Raw genomic sequence first — 25,042 nt, 5'->3', positions numbered from 1 at the left:
TATGAACATCACTCGACCACACACGCTCGCTATCTGATTTTTTACAGACTGCTGCAGAGACACTCTTTAATACTTCCCTTCTTGATGACTCAGTTGCTTTTTTGTTTTTTTTAAAAGGGAGATCTCTCAAAGCTTCGTTTTGGACTACTTTTCTACTACTTGTTTTTTTGTTTTGTTTGTTGCATTTGGTTGCTTAGTAACCTGGAGGGGACGGTGAGTAACATCTGCAGGAGGAGCATGCACATAACTGTACGAGCAGATACAGCTTGACCGGTCCACGTCACTGCCTTTTCTTTCTTTGCAATATAGAGTACATCAGCACTGTTTCCCATTGTCATACTCTATGACAATAAATAATAATATTGTATTCCTCTGGAATTATTGCGAGACATAAATGTAAACCTTTGTAAGGAATGATGATTTTTACACTGCAGATGCAACATATGATTATCACGTTTGAGGAAGAGATATTAGGAGTGCAAATAAAAGACGGGTTTACTCGATTTACTGCTGGGTGTCTTCAAGTGTAATCACATGTACTATATAAAAGATTTCTTTTCAATACATTTCTTTGTCTGAGTTTGTTTTCTTAAGTTTTTCTACAACAATTGACTACTCTAAATGGCAACATATAGAATACAGTGCAAAATACACTCCATGTTTTTCTAACACTAATATGTGCCCCTAGTCTGTCTACAAACCCCCCAATTATGAGAAAAGTCTTTCAGAAAATGTGTGCTCAAACAGGCCGTTTGGAGATTTTCCCTTCATGACATCACAAAGGGCAGTAGCCCCTCCCCCAGGTGGGTGACACTCCCACAGCTAGGTGTTTGTTCTGTCCTCTGAGTCTGCCTTCTTACTGTAAATAATAAGGCATAGAGCGAGAGAGCACCGAGTACACACTTCCAGAGAGGGGGCGTGGTCAGACACAGCTCATTTACATATTTAAAGGTACAGACACAGAAACAGCCTGTTCTGAGCAGGGCTGAAATAAAGGGGTTTATAGACATGATCAAAGACAGGATCAGAGTGGATTTAGAACAAGACACTTCAGAAACACATTTCAGGGAGCTCTGAGACTTCTTTAAACCCGTTGAAAAGGAGGATAATATGTGACCTTTAACCTGCGACTGTTGTTATCGTCTGTTAATCATTGTGGTCATCTTTGAAAGTAAAAATGTAACATCAGCCACTCGCATGTAAAACCATGTTTCCAAAATAGTGAAGACTTTGATTTAAAGTTATTTTGGGATAAAAACAGAAAGTGATGATTGGTGAAACACTGAGCACAAGGACACTGTGTCAAATATTGAAACCGATAAATCAGTCATTGTTTTATAAATTATACGCCCATTTTCAATTTGATGTCGATCACATGAGGCAGGATCATGTTTACCCCCCTGTAGCTTCAGCTCGTCTTTTAACTACACTCCAAATAAATATGGGTTTCAATCTTTTGCAAATCTTTACTTTTGTCATTTTATATTTGACACTGTGTCAACTTTTTTCTGGAAACAGTGTTCAAGAGATTTTTTTATGCTTAACTTTGTCTGATATCATAGTAAAGTTTTCATAGTTTAACACCAGTATTGTATCAGATTTCAATATTAAAGTTTGAGTTTGTAACCTTTAGGTCAGAAATAATAAGGTCAATGATGCCAATTTAGGCTTTAACAACTTGTATTTTGTTTCTTTATGTCTAACAGATAAATTGAGAAGACAGTTGAGAGGGTTCATAATTATAAAAGATGTTGATTTTTAGATTTCTATTCAAATCCAACAGCATCTTCAATTGTCAGTCTTAACAAACATCATGCTCCACTCTCACTACAATCTGGCCGAAGAAGAAAGTGGCCTGACGCTTTTTGGTCAGAGCAGAGAAAGGTAGTCTGCTGCCCTCTTGTGGTCGAGAGGGGACCTGCAAGCAGTCCACCCTCTTACATCCTCCAGCAGCATCTTGCTCCCTCAAACAAGAGGGAGAGATGTCTTTGTGGTGACACAGTTTGCATTGATGCTCCTTGGAGTAATGTTTGAAGTCGGTGCTCACGGTAAAAACGGAGGAATAATCATCACAGTTCAGAGTCTCAGAACAGGAAGGCGGACCAGGGTGGGTGGTGACGAGGGTATTGGGGTCATCTGCTCTGACCTCCTCTCCCCTGCAGACAAAAATCCCAACACCTGCTCGGATCTTTTGCCCCAGTCCCCGCAGAGCGCACTGGAAACGCTTGCTGAGCAGAGCGTACAAAAGAGGATTGATGTCAGAGTTCAGCAACACCAGCAGGTGTGAAAAGGTGACGGCAGGGGGCGGGACCAGGCTGGTCTGGCCTGAAATTGCCGTTTCTGCAGCCTGAACCAGGGCCACACATATGAAAGGCGTCCAGCAGAGTAAGAAGGCTGAGATAACCAGAAATAAACGCAGAAGTCCTTGGTGGTTTTGGTGATGCTGCGACAGGGAGGTGAAGAAACGCCTGGATGTTGAGTTATTCTTCTCTGGAGCAGAATCAGGGAAAGCAGAGCTCATATAATGCCCCTGTTCCTTTCTTATCTCAGACACAAACTCTCCGCTTATGTGATAAATCAGTCTGGAGGGGCAGCACTGGTGAGATGAACCACATGGAGAAGAGGCAGAGTCTTGATTCCTGCTGCGCTGCACCGATTCCTCCAATGTGTGAATCCTCCTGGCATGGCTGCGTGCAACCTTAACAATGTTCCCGTAGCAGAAGAGGATGACCCCCGCGGGTACGAGGAAGGAGAGGGCGGCCGTGAAAGCCGCGTAGCTGGAACTGCTGGACCAGTTGACTGCACAGCTGTACACGGGCGCCACATAACTGATGGAGCCCCAGCCGAGCAGGGGGGGGCAACTGGTGAGCAGAGCCTGCAGCCAGATCCACATCACCACAGCGCCGGTCCTCCACGGGGTGCAGCGAGAGCTGTAGCGCAGGCAGTCCATGATGGAGTGGTAGCGGTCGAGGGCGATGGCGGCTAAAGTTAGAACAGAAGCTGTGCAGTAAACGGAGGAGGTGTAGCCCACGTACAGACAGAGACCCTGCAGGAGAGGAGAGACACAGAATCTCACCAGTTAGCTGAAAGCTCCTGTGAGCTGGTAATGAAACAGACTGTTTTTAAATGACATGAAGAGGCATCAATTTTAATGTCAGACAGGACCATGCAAAGATACGATTTCCCCCTACTGTTGAAGGTCTAAAAAGCTGGTGTAGGAACATTTTAAATATGGGGAAAATGTTGAGATTACACCCTGAACAGGTAACGTGTCCAGGAAGATAAAGAGTATAAATTGCTGTCACTACGTTGACTTTAAATGACTTCAGACACTGATGCTGTGATGTAACAAAATCTGAAAAGCTCATCCTAACTCAGGACGGAGGTGACTCACAGCACAATCCACCCATCCACGGTTCATGATGGACAAGGCAACAAACGGCATCACTCCGACGCCCACCAGGAGGTCACTGACGGCCAGGTTCATGACGAGCACTGACGTCACCGTGTGGAAAGTCTTGTTTGCAGCCACGATAACAATGACGAGTATATTACCTACACAGGAATACACACAAGAAGACACCGTTTGTGAGACTAAATGGATTCTAAAGCAGCAATCTCATCAACTCTCAATAAGCAAAAGAGAAAAATCTACACAGAAGTCCACGTGTGAATTACAAACTGATTCCAGGAAGTTGTGGACACTCTAAATGTGCTTTCTCAATAAGAGCTAATGAAGACTTCTCTATCAGTTAATTCAAATAAATCAAGTACAAAACTTTTCCGAGCATCGTTATGGTGCTAGAACAAGAATGTTTTATGTTCCATTTAACTTTCAAACTGCATTTTTATGACCTTATCTGAGAAAAACAAGAGGATCATCGAGTCAATAGATCAATCAATAGAAAAAGCTGTGAGCTTAAAATAGAAAATGTTGTGTTCTGTACATGCTATGTTTAAAATCAATCAAATCAAATCAAATCAAAATCAAAACCTCCGTACCTGTCACAGCTCCCAAACACATCAGCACCATCAGGACCTCCAGGACCAGGTGGGCCCGTCCGGACACACCGAGACCTGCGGCCCCTGTCCAGCTCACGTTGCCCGCCTGCGATGCGTTCTGCAGAGAGGACCCAGACTCGGACTCGGGCCCGGGCTCCATGTCCCATTCAGAACAGCTGATGTCCTCACATGATGAGACTCAGTACACAAGTGACTGGATGGAAAAAAGAAATGAGCGCGATCAGATGTTCTCCTGTCTGCCCTCCTCCCCCCCCCCTCCGGTCGCACAGTCTCCAGGTGAACGCTTTACTCTTTGAAAAGAGGAGGGCAGGAGGGCGGGGGTACATGAGCACCTGTTTTAACCCCTTCAGCTCAAATCTCAAACAATAATAAAGGAGAAAACGACATAAAATATGTCATAGCATTTATTTATTCAAGCATGTAAGAAAGTTTATAAAACCACAAGTTGCAACAAAATAAAAACCTTAAGAAACGAAGATGATGCCTATCGATAAAGCAGCTATATATATATATATATATATATATATATATATATATATATATATGAATGATATTCTCCTGGGTGTGGAGATTATAGTCCAGTCCTGCTGCTCTGAGGCAAAAACTAATTGCTCACATAAATAAGACACTTTTCCTCCTCAAATGAGAACATTTCCGTTAATGCTGCCGCTCCACTGATACTCAGATTGCCTCCATTAATATCACGGCATGCCTGCTGGAATATTAAAATTGCAATAACCAAAGCCGATCACTATTCATGACTCTCATTAAAGCGCATGAAAAGTGTCCTCTTGAGGCCCGCTGACCACGGTAATAGACTGTGTGGAGCAGTCTTCATGTTTCTCATGCAGGAGGATTGGAAGTCGTGTCCTTCAGGCCAAGCTGTTGCTGCATGATGTCTTTTTTTTTTTTTTAATTTTCAGTCAGCTGGAGTTGAACTTGAGGTGAGGTGTTGCCGTGTATATTCCCAGATCAGCAGCGCGGCGCTCACGTGCACGTTGAGCGAGCGGATGATGCCTTGTTGAGGGATCTCCACGCACACGTCCAACATCTGGAGCAAGTTGGCGGGAATTCCTTCTCGTTCGTTACTGCGAGGTAGAAAAGAGAAAAACAATACAATGCAAACAGTTACAATGAGATTTTTAATATCGACATTATCCCCCATGTTTATCACTCACACTTTTTTTTGGTTGGTTCAGAGAATCACAGAAACCTTACAGAAGTAAACGCTCTATATACAGAGCTCGAGCCTCTACATGTTTAGCTGAGTTTTTCCTAACAGAAGCATACAATTTTTTATTTTGAAGAGGACAAGAGTGAGACAAAAACAGAAGAAGGGAAATTCCACTTTTACACTCTGCTGTTGGAGCATGCTGCAAACCCACAGATCAGTATTACACTCACATGCATCTAATTAACGTTAGAATATGCATCAAGTCAGCAATTTGCAAACATCAACTCCCAGACATCTGATACATAACATCACACCATCTGTTTTCAGTCACACACTGCTGTGTATCATCTTCAACCAAACAATATTTTTTTAGTAAACTGAGTGTTTATACTCCGTTTAGTGATGCTATCTCGATATTTTAACTCAACCCGTAGCATGAGCAGTCAAGTTATTGCTCGTCAGCTTTCACCGTCATGAGACATGAGCTTCATGCACAGATGTCTCCAGAGCTGCAGACCAAAGAGTAATCAACACAGCATACATCCAGATGCAGCAGTATGGGCGATGCAAAGCTCACATAAAGAGGTAATGAGCCTGGCGTTCAGCGAGCCTACAGGAGGAGGCCACACATTAGGAAAAGGGTGATTTGATGAGCTACACTTCTCTCGAGTGCCACCGAGTGAGATAATAGCGACCTGATGAGAGATTAAAGCGGGGCGTGCTGCGCTGAGGAGAGCGCAGCTGTGAAGGCACTCAACATTCAGCTCACATGAAGAATGTTTAAGTTCACAGCTCGGTTTGCATCAGAGTGAGAACATTAAAGAGCTTCTATTATGATCATTTATTAATTGTTTTAGTCATTGTTCAAGCAGAAATTGCATAAATCTGGAGGTTTCAACTTCTTTACTGTGAGGTTTTGTTGCTTTACTTTGGTGTTAATGAATGTGAAGGAAAAAAAAATGATTTTGAAAGTTTCATGACAAATTTTATTGAAAGATATGAACAAGTCACTTAAAAGTTTTCAAAAACTTTCTACTGAAAAATGCGCATAGTTTCTGAAAGTTTACATTGAAAATTCTTGAAAGTTTCTTTAAATTTCCATTTAAAATTCAAAAAGAAATCAGAAAGTTCCCTAAAATGTCTACTGAAAAATAAAAAGGAAAAAAAATCCCCAAACATTTCCTTTTGTAAAATTCCTGAGAATCTTGTTGTCCTAAAATGTCCCATTAATATTCCTGAAAATCTCAGAACCTTCCATTGGAAATTCCCTTAAAGTTTCCGAATTTTTCTACCTGCTCACCAGCCACACTCACATTTACACCTACGGCCAACCCTGTTTTTAAACCACCACCCCTGCCCTGTGGTGCCCCTATACAAGCACGGTGACGATGCAAGGCGTCACTTTGCACGTCTGACTGACGGCGCTGTGAGGCAACAGCGCTCACCACCGTGCAGCAAAAAAAAAACTAAAACATCCATTTGATAAAGTTGGTTCAAAGATCAGCTGTGATTGCACGGTCACTGTTACTTAATGTATGCTGTTGAATTATTATAAAGAGTTTTGATTTTATCCAAAGACACCTGCATGCAGTGCTGCTTAAAATTAGTTGGCAGCTTGTTGGAAACTGCTGAACTCTCTTTTTATTCATCAGCTGATTCACTCTTTGACAGACGTTTTAATCTACAGAGCTCTCTGTGAACCAGTTTGAACCCGTCAGTGTTTGTATAGTGGAATAAGAAGTGAGAGAGGAAGGGGGTGGGGTTAAGAGGAGTGTACATTTGCAGGTGAAAACTGGATGTTGGTTTTCTGTATTGTTGGATGTATGTTGTAACTGAAAGCGGTTACTGACTGATGTTCACCTGAAAAACTTGTTGAAAATAATGACTAAATCAGGACACACGTCTGGCTCCTGTTGACCTGACTGATGAAAGCAGCAGGGAACAATCACAAACAAACACCTCACTACTGTCTGACAAAAATGTGCCCGGTGATTTCATCACACTGCTTGTATTGCATTTTGTAATTTATTTCCTGAGCTCTCCTCCTCGGGGGAGAACCAATTATAGCCCAGCATGCTCAGACATGTTCACTCCATGGAGAGGAGAAGCGCATGGCCCCGCGGGGGGAAACAGAAAAACCTGAGAGATAACGTTAAACAGCCTCGTCAGCTCGCACCTTAATCTATTTGAGAGCCACGAGGGAAACGGGGAAGGCAGAGACCCTGCATACATTAAGTAACCGCACTGATGGAAAATAATGTGACTCTAAAATCTGTCCTACCCGAGGAGTAGAAGCGTCTTCTCGGGGAACTGGTAGTCCTGGAGGCTCTGGCTGTTGGCGGTCTGCTCCACTCCGACGATACAGTAACCTTCACTCTTCTTCATCTGCAGGAAGTCGGCGAGCTCTGCAGGCTTCACCTGATGGACAGAAACAGTTTATATAACCTTTCTGTTTCAACCACACAAAGCAGCTAAGATACATTTGACAGTGTGGACCATAAATTCAGTCAATCTGCTGAAGATATGTTCACTTGTTCCTGCTTCATGTGCTGGAAGAAGAGATGGAGCTTTGATGATGAAGAGATGGAGCTTTGATGAAGCTAAACTTACCCGAGCATTTACCCCGCACTCTCAGGTCTGCAGATGCAAACCTCCTGCTGCTTTTTTGTTTTATTGTTTTATGTTTTTGTCAAAGCTTTTTTGAGTTTTCAGAAAAGCGCTATATAAAACTAATGTATTATTATTATTTAGCAACGTCATAAGATTGATGACTCCTAAATGTACACATGATTTTGACATGTTGTTGTTGTTGGTTACGGCAGCAGAAATCAGGAGAGCAAGGAGGTGGGATGTGACTACATGGAAGATTTTTGAAGATTTATTTTATTTATTTTTTTGCCTTCATTGGAGAGACAGGACAGTGGACAGAGTCATAAATCAGGGAGAGAGAGAGAGAGAGTGGGGAATGACATGTGGCCAGACCCGAAGCTGGGCCACCCACCCTCTGCACATGGGGCACAACGACCAACCCACTAGACCAACAGCGCCCCCTGAGTCCGTTGTCTTTTAATCAGAAGGTTGCCAGTTTGATCCCAGTTCTAGAAGTCTACCAGTCAAAGTGTTCTCTGAATTGATCGCTGTGGCTTTAACATCAGTGTGTGAATGTAACGTAGCATCCTCTGCCATCAGTGTGTGAACGGGTAAAAGCATTTTGAGGGGTCAAGGAGTCACATAAGTACAAGTCCAAATACCATTTACACATCTTTCTAAAACTTACTGAGACAGCTAACTCAAAGACAAAGTGATCATCATGACATCTGGAGTAACATGTACCTCTAACAGAGGAAGCCAAAGCTCAGACGAGACGCTCAGGGACTGGAAGTGTTTGTCGCTGACGTGGCGGAGGTTGTCCAGAACCAGAGCGCTGGCACCAAAGATCTCACAGGTCCTGCACAGACCTGGAACACAAACAAACAAAACAAACAAACAATGTTATTAACACCTTAAAGTGACATCTCTATGTGCTCTTTATTTATAATACCACCATGCAGCTGAAGAAACGTCGACTCATTGTTATATTTTAGACATAAAACTGATGTTGTCAGACATTCATAAAGAAGCCACATCTGTAAAGTACGCAGTTAAGTATTCACAGCACAGCTGAGCTGATGTTCTTATTTACATCATCGCAAATCAATATTGGATTTAAAGTTAGTCTTTGTGTGTCCTCTATAAACAAATCCTGACAAAGTCCATTATCACCTGACACAACAGTGTTAGAAAACAGAAACATCTGTGATTGAAACTTGAGTTTTATGCATTTTTCAAATCCTAATTTTTTTAGGTTTATTTTAGGGCTTTTTATGGCTGTATTTAAAGTGAGAGAGAGAGAGAGAGAGAGAGAGAGAGTGGGGAATGTCATGCAGGAAAGGAGCCACAGGTCGGATGCAAACCTGTGCGTCCGATTGGAGGATAACAGCGCCCCTTTCAAATCTTAAATATAAAAACAAACTAAAATCTGCAAAAAATACGAGACAAATCAGGTCAAATTTCCATACATGTTTCTGTTATTACCTGATAGATATGTAATATAATGTAAGTCAAGAAAAACTAATTGTATTTTAATTGCCACATTGTGTGTTTGAGAAAATTGCTTGTTACACGCTGAAGAAGAAACGTTTGTGCGGCAATTAAAATAATATTTCAGAGTGCTGTCCTAATCGTTTTTCTTGTTTGAACATGTTTCTGGATTCAGCTCCCAGTTCTTTTATGTTTTACGCTGAAAGGTAGCCGAGCGTGTTTTCTCCATCATTAAGTAATGTTTGTGTTCATAGTAAGTCTGACCTCCTAAATTGGTAGGCTTGTCGATGAGCGAGGCGACCACCAGCAGGGCCCCGTGCAGTTTGCCCAGACGAGCCGCCCTCTGCTGGGGAACCAGCTGAAGTTCAGGCTCCTGCTCCTGGATCCCCAACCTCCAGGGAGTGATCTTCTTCTGCACCTCGGCCCAGCGGTCCTCCTTATTCTGCTCACCTGATCACACAACCACAGGTGTAGATTAGAATGTGTTGTGTTAAGTAAGGCGCTGAACTTGTGAGAGGTGCTGCTCTACCTTTGTCTTGCTGGATCCAGTCTCCAGGCTGCAGCCGGCTCAGGTCCGGAGAAGGGTTCCTCAAACATAAAGATAAAGTGTCAGAGAAACCCGGATGCTCCTCAAACTTCCAGGGTGGAATCCATTCATCGTCAGCCACCTCTGACAGACTGGGGAACGTACAGAATATGGTCTGAGGAAGCGAAACAAGAAAGTCATTACACGGTCTGATTGTAAAGAAAGAACAGGCTTCAGAAAAACAGACTAGCACACCTCGACGCTGTGATCCCTGATCGGATGAAAGGCACCGAAGAAGAAGTGCTCCTGAATCCTCAACCAGTTCTTGTTGGCATTTCTAAAAAAAAAAAAAAACAAGAACACAAACATGAGCATGCGACAACAGACTTCTATCAGTATCACAGTATGGACTTCCTGCTCTCACCCGGTGTTCTGCATGGCCTCAGCCTGGTTCAAACAGGCCTGGATCACAGTGGACAGACCTCCCAAACCACAGTCCCCTTCCTCCGCCATGACCTCGTTAGCCAGGCTCCACACCCTCTTCAGGGCCAGCAAGGCGTACAGACGCACGCTGAAGTTGTGGTTGAAACACCACTGCAGGATGATGTCGAGCGCTTTACGCAACTGTGCAGCCTGAAAAACACACAGAGATGATTGCTCACATCAAATAGATCAAACTACATTTTACTTTTCCTTCTCCCTTCTTTGCTTTGTGCATATAAAGAATTTCATCAGCTCCATATCACGCCCTACACATTTAACAAGTATGGCCCCCACAATATCATCCCCTTTGTAAAAGATGGATTACTTTCTCTTAGCAAAAGTAAAGGGCTTAGACAGTTAAGTTACAGTTAAGCTTTTGCAGAAGAGTAAATGCTCTTGAACACTCACACAGAGACTATGGCTTGTGAATCGAGGATCTGTTTATCTCCCTTGGAGCAGATCTTTTATAGCATCCCAATCATCCTGTTATGGGCAATCATCACACTGGGCAATTACAACATGTGTGCTATATACAGACCATTTCCTAGAAGTTTTTTGGACAGACACCTGGTTCCTTACAAGGAAAGAGTGTGTGGGTATGTGTGTACGAGTATCAGATCATGACCTAACCAAATTCAGAGGTTAGATACTTATTGGTTTGTGCCTGTTGCTGTCCAGATTGTGTGTTTCTGTTATGATTCAACCTTTCAAACTACAACACTTTAGAAAGCGCTTTTCTACTCTTCTGACTACTCAAAGCTTTTTTACTCTGCAGGTCACACCTACACGTTCACACTCTGATGGTAGAGGCTGCTTTGTAAAGAGACCATCAGAAGTAACTAAACCCATTCATACACATTCACACGCAGCTAACTAAGCAGCTGGAGCAACTTGGGGTTAAATGTCTTGTCCAAGGACACACCTTACAGTGTTACATGTTGTCTTGATGTGTGCACATTACATTTACTTTAGTAGGTTATTGGATACGTGCTTTTACTAATACTTGTTTGTTTTTTTTGGTACATTGTTCTGTTTGCTCAATGCTGCTCCGTGTCTGTTCTGCATGATATACATTTTTTATATTAACCAAATGCTGCTTTATGTGTATCCTGCAGGGTTTATGTATTTTCTCCTGTGGCTGCTTACCTGTCTGCTTCATTACTGTTATGATATTTCTATTTATGTAGCTTTTAGCGATGTTTGAATTTGCTTTTCTTTTAAGGGAGCTTTTTATAAAATCTGGCATATTTACCGAAATGTTTATTAATATGCAAGGACGAGAAAAAAAGCTATTTGTTTGAGAGTAAGAGTGAAACCATTTACAAGAGAAACGTCCCTCTTGGTTTATTTGAAAACTTATACTTGCAAATGATTGATAATTCTCTTTTCTTGTGGTGAAAATGTAATATTTTTATGTACCTTCATGTAGCTTTATTTTTCCTTTTTATATCAAAAAATAATCAATCACAGTTTGTCAATATGTTCAACATTGAAAAGGCAAAATAAACATATTTAGAAAAAGGATCAGGGATCGTGCAGAAGCTGAGAAGCTGAAGAAAGGTGACTGACTGGAGACAAATCTTCAAAGGCCTTACCTTCTGCGTGAGAAGAGGAAGGATGACGTTGAAATGTACGAGCACCGACAGGAAGGTGCAGACGCTCGTCTTTGTCTTTTCATGATCCTGAGCAGAAGAGACCGTGAATAATTGAACTATTTCCCTCATACTGCAGGATCGTCTGGTGTTCAGAGAGAGTGCGAGCTCACCATGCTGAAGCAGTCCCAGAAGTGTTCCATGTGTCGAGGATGTTTGACGAGGATCAGGATCATCATCCACTCCATCAGGTATTTGACTGAGGCCTGGTTGCTGCAGAATCCAGCTTCAAACATGCGCTTTACTGAAGAGGCAATAAACTCCTGCGCGCACACACACACACACACACACACACACACACACACACACACACACACACACACACAGTTACTACCTGAGTGGTTATTACCTGTGTGATTGTAAACGTGACTGGAATAATCGTACCTCTTTGAGTTTGGGCAGCAGCAGCAGCAGCGTTTGCCATGCTCTGTTTTTGACTCGATGTTGCAGGGAGTTGCTATAGTAACGCACTTTTGACTTTGATATGTCATTATCCTGGAGAGATGGGGGGGGGGAGATAATGAAAATTGGTGTTAAGTGTTGTTAAATTATCTGTAACTGATGCTCTGCTTATTATCTTGATGAAAAACACTCTGAGTGCAAATTAGACGACTCGTAGCAGAGCAGGTATTAAGAGTGAGCACGTCGAAGTAAAACAAATAAATGACATCATGTTGACAAATCAGAATCAAGCTTGTATTTACATCCAACTGGGGAATCGAACACTAAGTGAGGGATTTGGATTGCACTTTAAAATCAACATGTTTTTACAGGGAGATGAAATTAAAAAAGGCAGACGTGTGGGAAACAAAACCTTCAAACTGATCCTAAATACTTTTTCTTATTCAATGAATTTTAGAGGAATTTAAAAATTGTGTTAAAATGATTTCAAGCAAATCAAAGTTAAGAGAAACAGTCTGAACAGAATTGTTCAAATCCGTTTGAACTTTATGAGCGTGAAACAAATAGATCTGATCCTCAGGAAGGCTCAAATGATTTCAGCTTCTTCTGGAATTTTAAGGGAATCTGTGTGATGCCATCAGGACGTCGTTATGTTTTACCTGTCAATCATTCATCCCCCTCTGCAGTTAGATTACTAAGTGCTCCTTAGCTTTTATAATGTTACTGACTTTTTATCATTTCACTATCACAGATCCTTTGTCTCCTTTAATTTGACTGATCTTTCAGTATGTTTAAAGTGGACAATTTTTCTTGATCGGTGCCGTCAGTACGATAAGTGATACATAAATTACATCAATATCGGACCCGATACAGATATTAGATCAGATCTGTCCTATCACTAGTTTTATTTATGTTTTTTTGAATGCAAACCAATAGCCCAAAGAGAGATCAATAACTTTTTTTTTAATCAAATTGAATAAAATATATCAATTAAAGCATCTTTTAAAACACAAATGTTTTCATTTAATACATTTTGTGAAGAGTGAACATTAATAAATAATTCTTTGTGTGATTTTACTAAATCTGATATTTGTATGATTAATATCGCTCTGAATCAAACCTCCCAAACTACGCTGCCTGGCAAAAATATTCCACTCCCTTTGACTTTTCCACTTTTTAAAATGTTGTATCCTGAAATAACCCTTTAAAATGAGACTTATAGACTCTTAAAAAGTTTGATAAATAACCAAGAAAAGTCCAAGAAGAGACCTGTTGGATGCACAAGTTATACCGAGGCAAGTTGTTGCCCCAGATCTCTGTTAGAGATATGAAGCAGTCAACCCTTTTCCTTTGTAAATAACTTATTATACCATTTAATATCTCATCCTCAAACTTCTAAAATAAGGACTATTTCATGTTGGTCCCTGACGTGCAACACAAGTTGTAACGTGACAACATATGGGACAGTTCAAAGGAGGTGACTGCTTATGCAAGACAGAGTCATCTTTTACCTTTTTCAACAAATCCAGAACGACTTCCTCTATGAGCCTTTGATGCTGCGGCAGATTAAAGGGATCCAGGCGGACGAGAAACGCCAGAGCACACGTCCGGGGAAACTGCTCGTCCCTGTTATCACTGAAAAATATGACAGAAGTAATGAGGTTGAAGTGTGAAAACATGTAGAGAGCGAGAGAGCCCCCTAGTGCCCGTTTTTAAAAACCACAGTCACACAGGAGCTGCAGCTCACCTTAAAACGGCGACATTGGCTGAACACTCTTCCCCCAGCTGCTCCACATATGTTTGGACGTCCTGGACAAGCCTTTAAAAAACAACAACAACAACAACAGAGAAAGTGAGTGAAGGTCTGAGAAACAGCAGAGTAAACATGAGGACCTGCTGTTGAGAGGTACCGTTGATCCCTCCTGAACACTGGACCGTAGACGCAGGCTTCAGTGAGGATGTCGATGTGGCTGAAAACACTTGAGAACACGGCGTCGTCGCGGTCGCCGCCTGTGGGCAGCCACGTCTGACAGCAGTGTTGAAGCAGCACGCCGAACACGCCGCTCTTTGACTGAGACAGCTCCATCAGCTCGGAGGAAATCTGAAAACATGACAACACATGAATACAGAACTTTAGGGCCAGTCACTTTTGTTTTTTTAAAAAGGTCAGATTTGAAAAAAAGCGGTTTACCAACAGGCAAGAAATATTCTCCTTACAATACAGGACCTGGAAACACTTTTCATGCTTATTTTTGGCAACTCATATTTCTTTATTTTGGATATTTCCAAGTCCAGGTCCAGGAACAAGCAGCATATCAGTCCTGAATTAGCATCCCTTCACTGTCTCCCAAAACGCTTCAGAATCAATTTTAAGAGCAGGCAGTCAAAAGTTTGTCAGTGCATTGAGAGAAATGTAAAACCGGAGTCAGACTCCTTGCATGCGCCCTCATACTCAGTCAATAAAACTGATTCTCTATTAATCGCCCTCTGCACCTTTAAGAAAAAGCTAAAGACCCAGCTCTTTCATGAATACCTACTAACTTAATGATGATGGTCTCCATATTATTGATGATGATGATGGTAATGACGATGGTTTTTGTTTGATAACGACGACTTATAAGATGGTTTCTATACTGATTAGAGCTCTCAAGAACTGCCCTCCATGTTGTGCTTTGCCTCTGGTCACTTCCTGTCAGCACCTGTGTGTCCAATCAGACTCAAAGCTGATCGTTTCCTCTTACTGACATTGTTCCCTTTTTTCTAGATCCTTGCTTGTGTTGTTCTTACTCTCTGATGTAGGTCGCTTTGGATAAAAGAGTCTGCTAAGTGAATTGTAGAATTGTAATCGCAGAGACTCTGAACATCACATTGGATTTCTCTTTCACATCCCTCTACCTCGGAAAAATTCCTGAAGGTCTTGGTAAAAAGGACAAATACCTTTTAAAGATTCTTATGGTGGCAAGTAAAAAAGCGATTAGTAAATGTTGGCTTCAGAGGAACCCTCCTACCATGAGACTCTTGAGGAACATTGTGAAGTCCATCAGCTTTATGGAAAAAATGACTTTTGTCCTGCGACTTCAAAAGGAGCAGGGAGAAGAATAATGGAGAAAATGGGATTTACACAAAGATAAAGACTCATAAATATATATTTTTTCATTAGAATGTACCATCCATTTTGTACTGTACCTGTGCCTTTTACATTCTTGTATTTGATTGTATTCATACTGTCTTACTGCCCTAGTCCTCACTTGTTCTGTGTTTCTTGTAAAACAAAAATGAAAAATAAAGTATAAAAAAAATAAAACTGATTGTGAAGTCAACATTTGAATCACCTGTTTCAGTGTGGATGTGAGTGTGGGAGCCTGGCTGTCCGTCATCTGGAGGAGTTTCTGGTGGAAGGCCATGGAGACGAAGCCTTTCAGGGCCAGCCAGAAGTCGTGGGCGTTGGTGCTCAGCCCCTGAACCAGCTCCCAGCTCAGGGTCACGGCCTCCACGCAGAGAGCCTCCTCGTGGAGCACCAACTGAAAAAAATCAAAAACATCAACAAACCAGACACACTTCAGTTTCTGCTGAGAGTTCTTCATATTTTCAAACTCAAAACCCTCATTTTAAATGCATGCATATCATTTAAATTGACTAAATCTCACTTGTGGCAGAAGTGTCTCCATAAAGGTGAGCACAGGCAGCACCAGGTCACTGGGCAGCAGAGAGAGGGCCTCCATACTGCAGCTCAGAGCGGCTTTAAGAGCGTCAGGAGGTCTGGACGTTTCTGCACACTCCGGTAACCCAACAGTCTTCATCAGGAAGCTCAGACAAACCCACTGGTCCCGCATAAAACTGGCAGCAACGCGTCCCCAGTCCTGAAGCAGCGGACCCTGCACTCCTACATCACTAAAACAAAAGATACTTTTATCATACCAGCATGTAAACTTTAACCCCGATTGTTTCTTACAGCCTCTAACTGACCTTGAGCCGTCTTCTGTCCGCGGTTTTTGCAGCCGTTTGTTAAAGTTTCCGAGCAGAGGAGGACTTTGAGGAGAAGGTGAGGTTTGGAAATAGAAATACTCATTGAGTGACTTCATGGCAGAAACGGTCTCTGATTGTATATCAGTCACTTCCTGCTCCAAAAGATTGCAGACTGTAGCCAGAGTTGCCATGGCGATCGCTTTAGCCACCTGGTTTGCCACAGAGTTAATCTAACAGAAGAAGAAAAACAATCAGACGTTAATAATCAAGCAAGCAAACATATTTAGGAAGTATCTACCTTTAGTATTTCTCTTCCTACCACCTGGCTGGGCTCCTTCAGGACCTTCAAGCTGTACTTGACGAGCTTAGGGAAATATGTCTGCTGAGTTTTGTTCTGGATGTGTTGTGCAGAACTGTCCCACAGCGTCCTCAGGACACACAGGTACAGCTCGGCCCGCTCCACATCGAACAGCTGTTAAACAAACCAGAACAGCACCTTTACACTCCACACTTCAGATCCTACAGGAGCCGCTCTGCTAACTGGAGTGCTTTTGTTTGACCTGCTGTTTTACCTCCTGCAGCTCCCCGAACAGCCGCCTCAAGATGAACTCCAGGATGGGATCGATCAGTTTAGGAACGAGCTTCTCCAAGGACGCCGTCACCTCGTCTACTGTGAGAGGAGAGGAGAGACGGGAAAGTAACACACCCCCGAGATACAAAACATAAAGATTCATCTGCACATGAACTAACTCCTAAACCTGACGCCTTCTGTTTTGATGTAATAACGCAAAAATGTGACTCTTTGACCTTGCTTGTTTTGTTTTTGTTTTGTTTTTTTAGCATGCATTCCTGTACTGTTTTTGTTCTCATGTGTAAGTCTGTGCTTTTCTTTCCTTTTGTTGTGTGCTGTATAACACGTAAAAATCCAATAAAAACTGAGTAAAAAAAAAAAAGATTAATCTGCACTCTCATTAATATGCATAAAGGTGCCTGAAAACTTCCTGTGTAAAATAAGTCGTAAAAAAAATCACCTCTTCTGAGGCAAGACTGCTGCGTTCTGCGTTCACACATGCAGCTTCCCCCGAATACTTACATAGTTTTGTGTTAAGTGTGAAAGCACTAATACAGACTCAATTTCTTAATAGAGTCTCCCCCTGCTGGCCATTAGAAAAGATGCACGTGTAAGGGAAGTCTGCATTAGTTTTACTTTTAAAGCCAGTGAGCTTTTTCCACTTCTTTTATGCAGTCTTCTGTTTAAAACTAACTTCAGAGAAAAAAAAGATGGACCTCATTAGCAGATATCAGAACGACTATGAGATGCAAATACTGTTTGGAATGATAAAAAGCCCAAATGTACTTAAATACTTCAGGGTATTACTCATCACTTTGTAAAATACAATTACCATTATAGATATTAAGGTAACAAATGGATGCAGCTGTCCATCTACTATACCCACACTGTTTCCCTTATTCACTGTTTTCATCACAAACCTTTCTCCTCTCCAACCCGCTGACAGCTCCGTTTCCCTCCGAGCTGGAGCAGCCGGAGCGCGAGCTGCAGGCTCTTGTCACTCTTGCGCACGGGCAGGTAGATGTTGGTGCTGACTCTGCTCAGAGTGTCGAGCAGAGGAGACAGTAACGAGTCCAGAGTGTGACGGATCTGTGCCCCGACACGACTCCTCTCCACGTCCACACACAGCAGAACGGCCCGGGCCAACTTTTCAGCCTCTTTGGGGTCGGGTAACTTCTCAGTGTGACCTGAAGAGCAAGACAAAAACAACTTTAATTAACAAACTATAACTTAGTTAAGGGTTAGGGATGATGGACGATTCCCTTCACCTTTTAAATAACGGATCAAAGACCTTTAGCATCATCTGATAAAAGGAAAACAACTTAGAAGGTGGTTCATTCAGAAATAGAATGCTCTATGGAAACAAAAATTTGATTTGATTTCTGTTTATTTAAATGATAAAGGTACCTTACTATCTGATCAGACATTAAGGAAACATGCTATGTTGAAGTGCTGACTTCTCTGACAACAATGCAGCAGCCAGTATGTCCTCCTTCTAACTTTAGATTCTGCTCCTGAATGCTCTGGATTTGTTTGGACCAGAGAAGGTAGGCGGTTTTAAGGCACCACCAAATGGTTGTTTTGGACGCCCCTCGGTTTGTCAGATATGAGAGCAGTTATCAGGTCAACAGGTGTTGCAGCGATGGAAGAGAAGTGGTTCAGATAGAAGTGATTGTACCCGACCTAAAAAGCCTCTGCATGTTTCTAATAAGCTCCACGAGCAGAAACGTGCTCAAACTAGAATCAATATTGGAGATGCTTTTGAAAAATGGAGAGAGGTTAGAACACAGAAAGGTTTACAGACCCATGCAGAGCTGGATAAACACTGAAGCTTCAGTGTCCACCACATGGTGACCTGAGTGAGCATCCACTCTAAAAGAGGAGGGGAGAGAGAGACAGCTCTCTACAATGTCTTATATTTGGACTGCAGTACCCATTTTAAACACTAGGTGTCAGAGTTACATATTGCTCCTTTAAGATCCTTTTTTTTTTAGTTTGAAATAGGTTTTTATTTTTATATTTTATTTTTATTATGTATGTTATATTTTGTACTTTGTGTGACTCAAAATACCAATAACAACAATTAAAAAAAATAAATTCAAAAAGCTTGCTTTGCAGCAGACTCACCTGTGCTTGCTGGGACTCGGAGATAGTTGTGTACATCATTTAGAACATGGCTCCTCACAGTTTCTTTCTTGGTGTCGGCATCAGCACCGTCTCCATCCATCATCCGGGGCTTGAAGCTGTCCTCGTTGTCCAATAGCCAGACACATGTCTGCAGAAATGACACAAATACAAAGGGTAGCCATTCGAGAGAAACACGACTTTCCTTCAGTATCATTCTAATATGTTAGGTTGAGTTTTTTATATAACACACTGTACCTGATTCCAAATCGGTGTCCCTCTACACAAGGACTCATCTGAACGAAAATCCATCAGGAAACTGAAGAGGTCATCCAGGGTCACCACACTCTGAAACGACATATTTCAATTATACATCTCAACCACTTAAAGTTTGTGTTTGAGAATAATAAATGTAACAACTGATCCTCTTTCCCAAAGCAGCCCAAAGCATCCCTTTGCATGTTATTATCTGTCTCACTGTCTCCCTTTGATACTCTTTAATAATTGTTGTGTATGTGCATTAGCTTTACTCCTACTCTTTGTCTTCATTCTCAAGAATTTATTTTACTTTTTCACATTTTTGAAGATTTATTTTTGGGGCTTTTTGTGCCTATACTTTAGAGATAGGAGTGGACAGAGTTAAAAAGTCAGGGAGAGAGAGAGAGCGGGTAATGACATGCTCCATGGAAAGGAGCCACAGGTCCGACTCGAACCCGGGCCGCCCACCTGGAGGACCACAGCCTCCTTAAATGGGGCATGCGCACTAACCACTATGCTACCTTCACCAGGTCAGATTTCCTGAGATGAAACCATCGACGCACCCAAAATCTGCAGCGTTACGAAGTAAAAACATGAGCACACACGGATCAAATGATTCTTCATGGTGTTTTAAAATACTCCAAGACAACAAGAAAATGCTCTCGTTCAAGGTGACTCTGTAGCTCAGACCAAGATGAAGGTCAAAAAATTAAAAAGCAATTTCACCAAAAATCGATTCTGTACACTGTGTTTCATGTTCTTTGGTTGGTAAAGTCTGTTGGACAGAAACCGTGCTGTGAAAAGAAATTTACCCACGAGAACAATGAAGTCTGACATCGTGATGTGTGTCTTACCACGTCTGTGAGACAGAGGGCGCTCTCCAGCAGGAAGCACTGAGCAGCACCTCTCAGCAGGACTTGATGGGTGATCATGGTGCAGCGCAGCACCTCCCTGTCAGACACCACACACACTCAATGAGCTTCAACAACAACCACATAGGACACAGCCCGTCTAACTGTAGACCTGCTGAGGTACCTGAGAGCAGAGAGACCCTCCACCCCCAGCAGAGGACTTGGGGAGAGTTTGGACAGAGCCTGGGCGAGGAAGAGGAGGGGTACAGCACACCAGTGTTTAGAGCTCAGCTGCTGAATCATCTTCAGCAAAACACGACCTGCAAACAAACACAGCATGGTCAGTCAGAGAGTGAGTGAGTGAGTTAGACATCTGTGAACGTGTATTCATTCTACCTCTGTGCTCTGAAGGTAGACTGCTGAAGAAAGATTTCATGAAGACTTCCAGTTTGGTCCCAAGCTCAGGACAATCTCCAACACGCTGCCCGGCTGACCTACATGTGAACACAAGGAGGGTTGAAAAGGAAACGCACATTTTCCCAGATATCACAGTCAAACTTTCAGAACATTTTTTAAAGTCAGAGAACAAATAGCTTTGTGTTTATCATGTCAATCGATGAATGCAATGCAAGCCCTTCAGAAAAACTACCCGGTATGTCAAGAGTATTGTCCCTTAACATCTGGAAACGATGTCATTTTTTTGCACACCCCTTCTTTTTTTATTATTCTTATTGAAATGAGATTAGTCAGGAAAAATTTACATTTATTGTTACTTGTGAAACCTTTTTTATTTATTTTTCATAGAAACATTTTAAAAGATAAATGTAGTGACCAAGTTTAACAATCCAAATATTGTCTATAATCCATTCTTCAATCCATACACATCCATACTTTGAAATTACAAAAATCAAGCGCCCTACATTTCCAAACTTGATCAGACCTGTGACGGTAAAACTTAAAGAGTATTTTATTTATTGACTTACCTGTGGAAGAGCGAAGATTCAGACAGAACATCCATAAAAGGGCCAACGATGAACTGGAGGAGCAGCAGGAGAGAGTCAACTTTTTTATTAAGCGCATCATCACATCATAAAGAACCGAGTGTGTCCCGAGCCCCTCACCTGAGAGAAGGCCAAAGCAAAGGCCGGCTGCTGCAGGACCTGCAGCTCGAGCAGATGACACACCCCCTCCCTCATTAAGGATTTGTTCTCACTGTGGAACATCCGCTGGTACACACACAGCAGCCAGGACGGGTGGAAGAGGCCTTCACCTGAAGCTGCGACACAAGCACAGAGCTGACAAAGACGTCATGATACCAGAGCGGATCATAAACAATAATGTTAAGAGCTACTTCTGAGTCTTTAATGAAGTATTAAGCAAACACAACTCTCTCTAAATTCAGCTTTTTTCAAAGTCAAAGGGATTAAACTAACCCAACTGAAGTGTTACCTTGACTGTCATCCACTGTGGTTTGGATCAGCGTGTCTATTCTGTTCAGAACTGGCCGGACGACGTGAACCTGCAGAGCGCACAGAGACGAGAAAAGTAACAGACCCGGGTTAGACTTGAAAATCACAGAGTGAAGCGATCATTTACAATGACGTCGAGCTGATAAAACTAACAACAATAAAACAAATTGATAAAACAAACCCTTTCTGACGTTGTTGGATAAAACTTAAATGTATTCATTATGATCTGTGCTGCTATGTTATGTCTATATTATGTGCAAACTCTGCCTTGTTTGGCATACTGACTGATGATTCTGACTGACTCCCACCCATATGTGTGTGTTTTTGTTTTGTGTTTTGTTTGTTTTCGACCCAGGACCGTTTTATAAAGAGGGGTAGTCTCTTTTTGAATTAGTTCAGCTTTGGACATCTAGATGTGTGCCCCTTGCCTCTCTTTTTACTTTTCTTTCCATCATTTTTTGTGATACTGCTGGGTGTTCTTGTCTATCTTGTATGTCTGTATTGGGAAAAAAAAAGCTATAAAAAAAATGTATTAAAAAAAAAAACCTATAAAATCAAAGCAAAATTATCAACTTAAACAGAATTATAATTAATAAAAAAGGTGCACTCAGAGGTAACAATGAAGGATCTAAAATGACCATAAGGAACATGTGCATTGATTTTTAAAGTGCTTTGTAGTGAATTTTAAATGGAAGGTAGAAAGACACCAAAGGCAGATCTTCAGACTCAGAATGAGCTCTAGGAACCTGGAGCCTAAGAAAGTCTATTAGTGCTCCAGAGGACCAGACCAGCATGGGGGAAATTTAAGAAACTAGCATCCCAATAAGCGCTCTATAAATGAACAGGTAAGAATGCAAATCACATCTTTCATCTAACATCTAACCACTTCAGGTGTTTTAAGCATCAGCTGTAATGAACCTAACTGCAGAATGAGCAGCTGAAGCGTGCCTGTACAAACTGTTGTTGTAATCTAACACAGACACAAAAAAGTTTACTCAACAGTTTCTACAATGCAAAACAAAGCAGGATGTATTTCTGTTGAAAACCCGATGTTCTGCAGATGTTTACTTAACACATGTGACACATGGTTTATACATTTTACCTTCTCATGAATCCAAAAAAAAATGTATATATACACATATATATTCAAAGTGTTAGGGTTCAAGTATCAAGATGGATTTTCACCACTCATGTAGGATTCTCTACCTGGTTTTCCTCCAGTGTCTCCATCACCAGCGCATAATCCTCCCAGAACTCTTTGAGCAACTTGCTCCTATTAGAGGCCCATCGGAACAAGATCTCGTCTGCAACAAATCCAAAAAAATTAATAAAAAACAGCAGAACATACCAGTCAAAGTCAAATAATTGTCAATTTTGCAAAATGGGAAAGAAAAGAAAAAGTTTCTCTCAGACCCACGGTGCAGAGTATTTGCATGCAAGATAGAACAATAATACAGAATAACAAAAAGATAATGTGAGAAAATATGTGCATTCAAAAATCAAAGGAATAATGTAAGGCACTGGTAACTTGGTAAAAAAAAGGGGGGGCTCAGGGGTGTTTTGAACACCTTGTCTTTCAAGTGACAGGTGCTTTATGTGTCCCTGATGAGGGGAGGTCAGCAGGAAGTATAAAGTGGCATACAAGACGAGTGACAGCCAATCTGAGGTGTGCTCTACCTTCGCCTGCTGCAGGGACAGGACAGTCAACCCCCCCCTGCTCTGACAGGGCTACACACATCTTCAGCAGGTACAACGCCCTCTTGCGGGACACGCCGTCTCTGTGCGTGAGTCCATCCTGAACCATCCGCCAGAACTGAAGGGACAGCCGAGGGTCAGGGTCACATGAGGAGGAGGAGGAGGAGGAGGAGGAGGAGGAGAGGAGGCTGTGAGGTTTCAGCAGGTGGTCAGACAGAGCTGTCAAACACAGCAGTGCTCTCTCTGTCACCACAGGTGAGCTGTGGGTGGAGTGCCAGCTGCACAGGTCATCCAGGATCAACGTGAGGAGTCGTGTTAACATCTCACCACCGCTGCTGCTGCTGCTGCTGCTGCAGGTCAGGGTGGTGAGGAGAAGCCGGACTGTGATTTTGGACACCATAGCATCAGGGAGTGTTTTGATGCAGGACAGAGCAGATGTGAGGATGGTGAGTGAGAGATCAGCTGGTAGAGAAGGTATCAGAGCAGACATTACTTCGCTTGCCACCTCCACACTGAGCCGTCCAGGACCCGCTGGCTCCTCCACAGAAAGCTGCAGTGAAGGGAGGACATGCAGAGCTACCTTCCCCGGGACTGCCTCGTCACACAGCGGGACACAGACACTCAGAAGCCGGCAGACTGCAGCGGTGCTCTCCCTGCACCGCATGCCTTCTTCCCCTTCTTCCCCGGATATTCGTGAGAGGAGAGGCAGACACCTTGTCCATATCACCGACTCGACTTTCTCTTTTATAGATTTTTTATTCGCAGCTGATAACTGAGTCGTGTTAGGCTCGGTCAGAAGAAGAGGTCCGAGACCCTCCATGAAAGCTGTCAGCGCCTCGACCCGCTCCGTCCCCGGCCACGAGTCACCCGACCAGGACAGAGAGTCCAGCAAAAGGCCGTGGTCAGGAGAAGTGGACAACACGGCGGTAATTAAAAGTGAATTCATTTTTGGAGGACTGTTGAGCTACATGGAACACAAAACGCTACAGTTAAACCTCCGCGCCGGCTTCTCTAATAGCTGCCATGAGCCACACGTTTTTCCAAGCGGAATGTAAACTTCCGCATACGTCATCACAAACTCTCGCGAGTTGTTAAAGTTGAGCATGGATTTTCCTCACTCCTGTACCGTTTGATAAGATAAGTGAGATGGTTATTTGATAAGTACTTGATTATTTCTACGTGTTTATATATTTGTTTGTTTTTTTGTTTTTTGTTTTTTTCTCTTTGCTTGTTTGTTTTTAATTTTTTGTTTGTTTGTCCCAGTTGTTGTTTTCCTAGTTCTACTTTACTCTATTCCCCCAGTTTTTTTTTTTTGTTGTTGTCTTGTTTCTTTTTCATTTCTTTTTTCTCTCTGTGTGCCTGTAAAATTGTCCTTTGTGTCACTGTTTTTGTTATGTCACGAATAAAAGGATAAAAAAAAAAATATATATATATATATGTTTGTTTGTTTGTGGTTTTTGACACTTTAAGAACATAAAACAGAATATACCTCCAAAATCTCGCAGAGGATAAACAAACAAAAAATACAAATGAAGACAAGGAAAAAGCTAGATTCAAACCATAGACTGTAAATATTAAGAGACAAACAAATTGTCATGGGGGGGTGTTATATTAAAATAATTTAATTATTTCAGAAATGTAAGACCATCAGGCATAAAATACGACTAAAACCTGGAGCAAGAAAAAAAAGCTCCAAAATTCCTCGGGCCAGAAATATAAACAACTTTTTTTTGACCAGTCAGCGCTTTTTTTTTTTTTTTTTTTATCT

At 42.1% G+C, this 25,042-nt stretch overlaps 2 protein-coding genes across 4 annotated transcripts; both read right to left on the bottom strand.

Moving 5' to 3' along the window:
- Positions 1 to 406: 406 nt before the first annotated feature.
- On the bottom strand, positions 407 to 4,334 carry LOC114920250 (5-hydroxytryptamine receptor 1D). Its single transcript, XM_029277133.2, has 3 exons — positions 4,003 to 4,334; positions 3,395 to 3,555; positions 407 to 3,046 (listed from the first exon to the last, which is right to left on the bottom strand). Exons 1-3 carry the CDS (start codon positions 4,160 to 4,162, stop codon positions 1,802 to 1,804), a joined length of 1,566 nt encoding a protein of 521 aa, XP_029132966.2. The 5' UTR covers positions 4,163 to 4,334; the 3' UTR covers positions 407 to 1,801.
- An 80-nt stretch (positions 4,335 to 4,414) lies between these two features.
- Positions 4,415 to 24,527, bottom strand: tarbp1 (TAR (HIV-1) RNA binding protein 1). Of its 3 annotated transcripts, none has more exons than XM_065959502.1 (29): positions 23,257 to 24,523; positions 22,786 to 22,883; positions 21,560 to 21,629; positions 21,232 to 21,386; positions 21,094 to 21,146; positions 20,507 to 20,604; positions 20,295 to 20,430; positions 20,114 to 20,210; positions 19,260 to 19,349; positions 19,005 to 19,152; positions 17,798 to 18,064; positions 16,879 to 16,976; positions 16,629 to 16,778; positions 16,307 to 16,536; positions 15,988 to 16,231; positions 15,673 to 15,861; positions 14,251 to 14,441; positions 14,088 to 14,159; positions 13,852 to 13,975; positions 12,323 to 12,433; positions 12,052 to 12,201; positions 11,882 to 11,968; positions 10,228 to 10,436; positions 10,059 to 10,140; positions 9,807 to 9,978; positions 9,542 to 9,727; positions 8,531 to 8,655; positions 7,479 to 7,615; positions 4,415 to 5,111 (listed from the first exon to the last, which is right to left on the bottom strand). In XM_065959502.1, exons 1-29 carry the CDS (start codon positions 24,218 to 24,220, stop codon positions 4,943 to 4,945), a joined length of 4,902 nt encoding a protein of 1,633 aa, XP_065815574.1. In that variant the 5' UTR covers positions 24,221 to 24,523; the 3' UTR covers positions 4,415 to 4,942. The 3 variants fall into 3 exon arrangements, with proteins under 3 accessions (XP_065815574.1, XP_065815573.1, XP_065815575.1); XM_065959501.1 differs by having other exon boundaries at positions 16,626 to 16,778; positions 23,257 to 24,522; XM_065959503.1 differs by lacking the exons at positions 4,415 to 5,111; positions 7,479 to 7,615; positions 8,531 to 8,655 and having other exon boundaries at positions 9,589 to 9,727; positions 9,807 to 9,865; positions 16,626 to 16,778; positions 23,257 to 24,527.
- Positions 24,528 to 25,042: the final 515 nt, after the last annotated feature.

This window comes from Labrus bergylta, chromosome 10 (genome assembly GCF_963930695.1).
Source record: "Labrus bergylta chromosome 10, fLabBer1.1, whole genome shotgun sequence".
NCBI lineage: Eukaryota > Metazoa > Chordata > Actinopteri > Labriformes > Labridae > Labrus > Labrus bergylta.
This window is presented reverse-complemented; position numbering and strand designations above follow the sequence as displayed.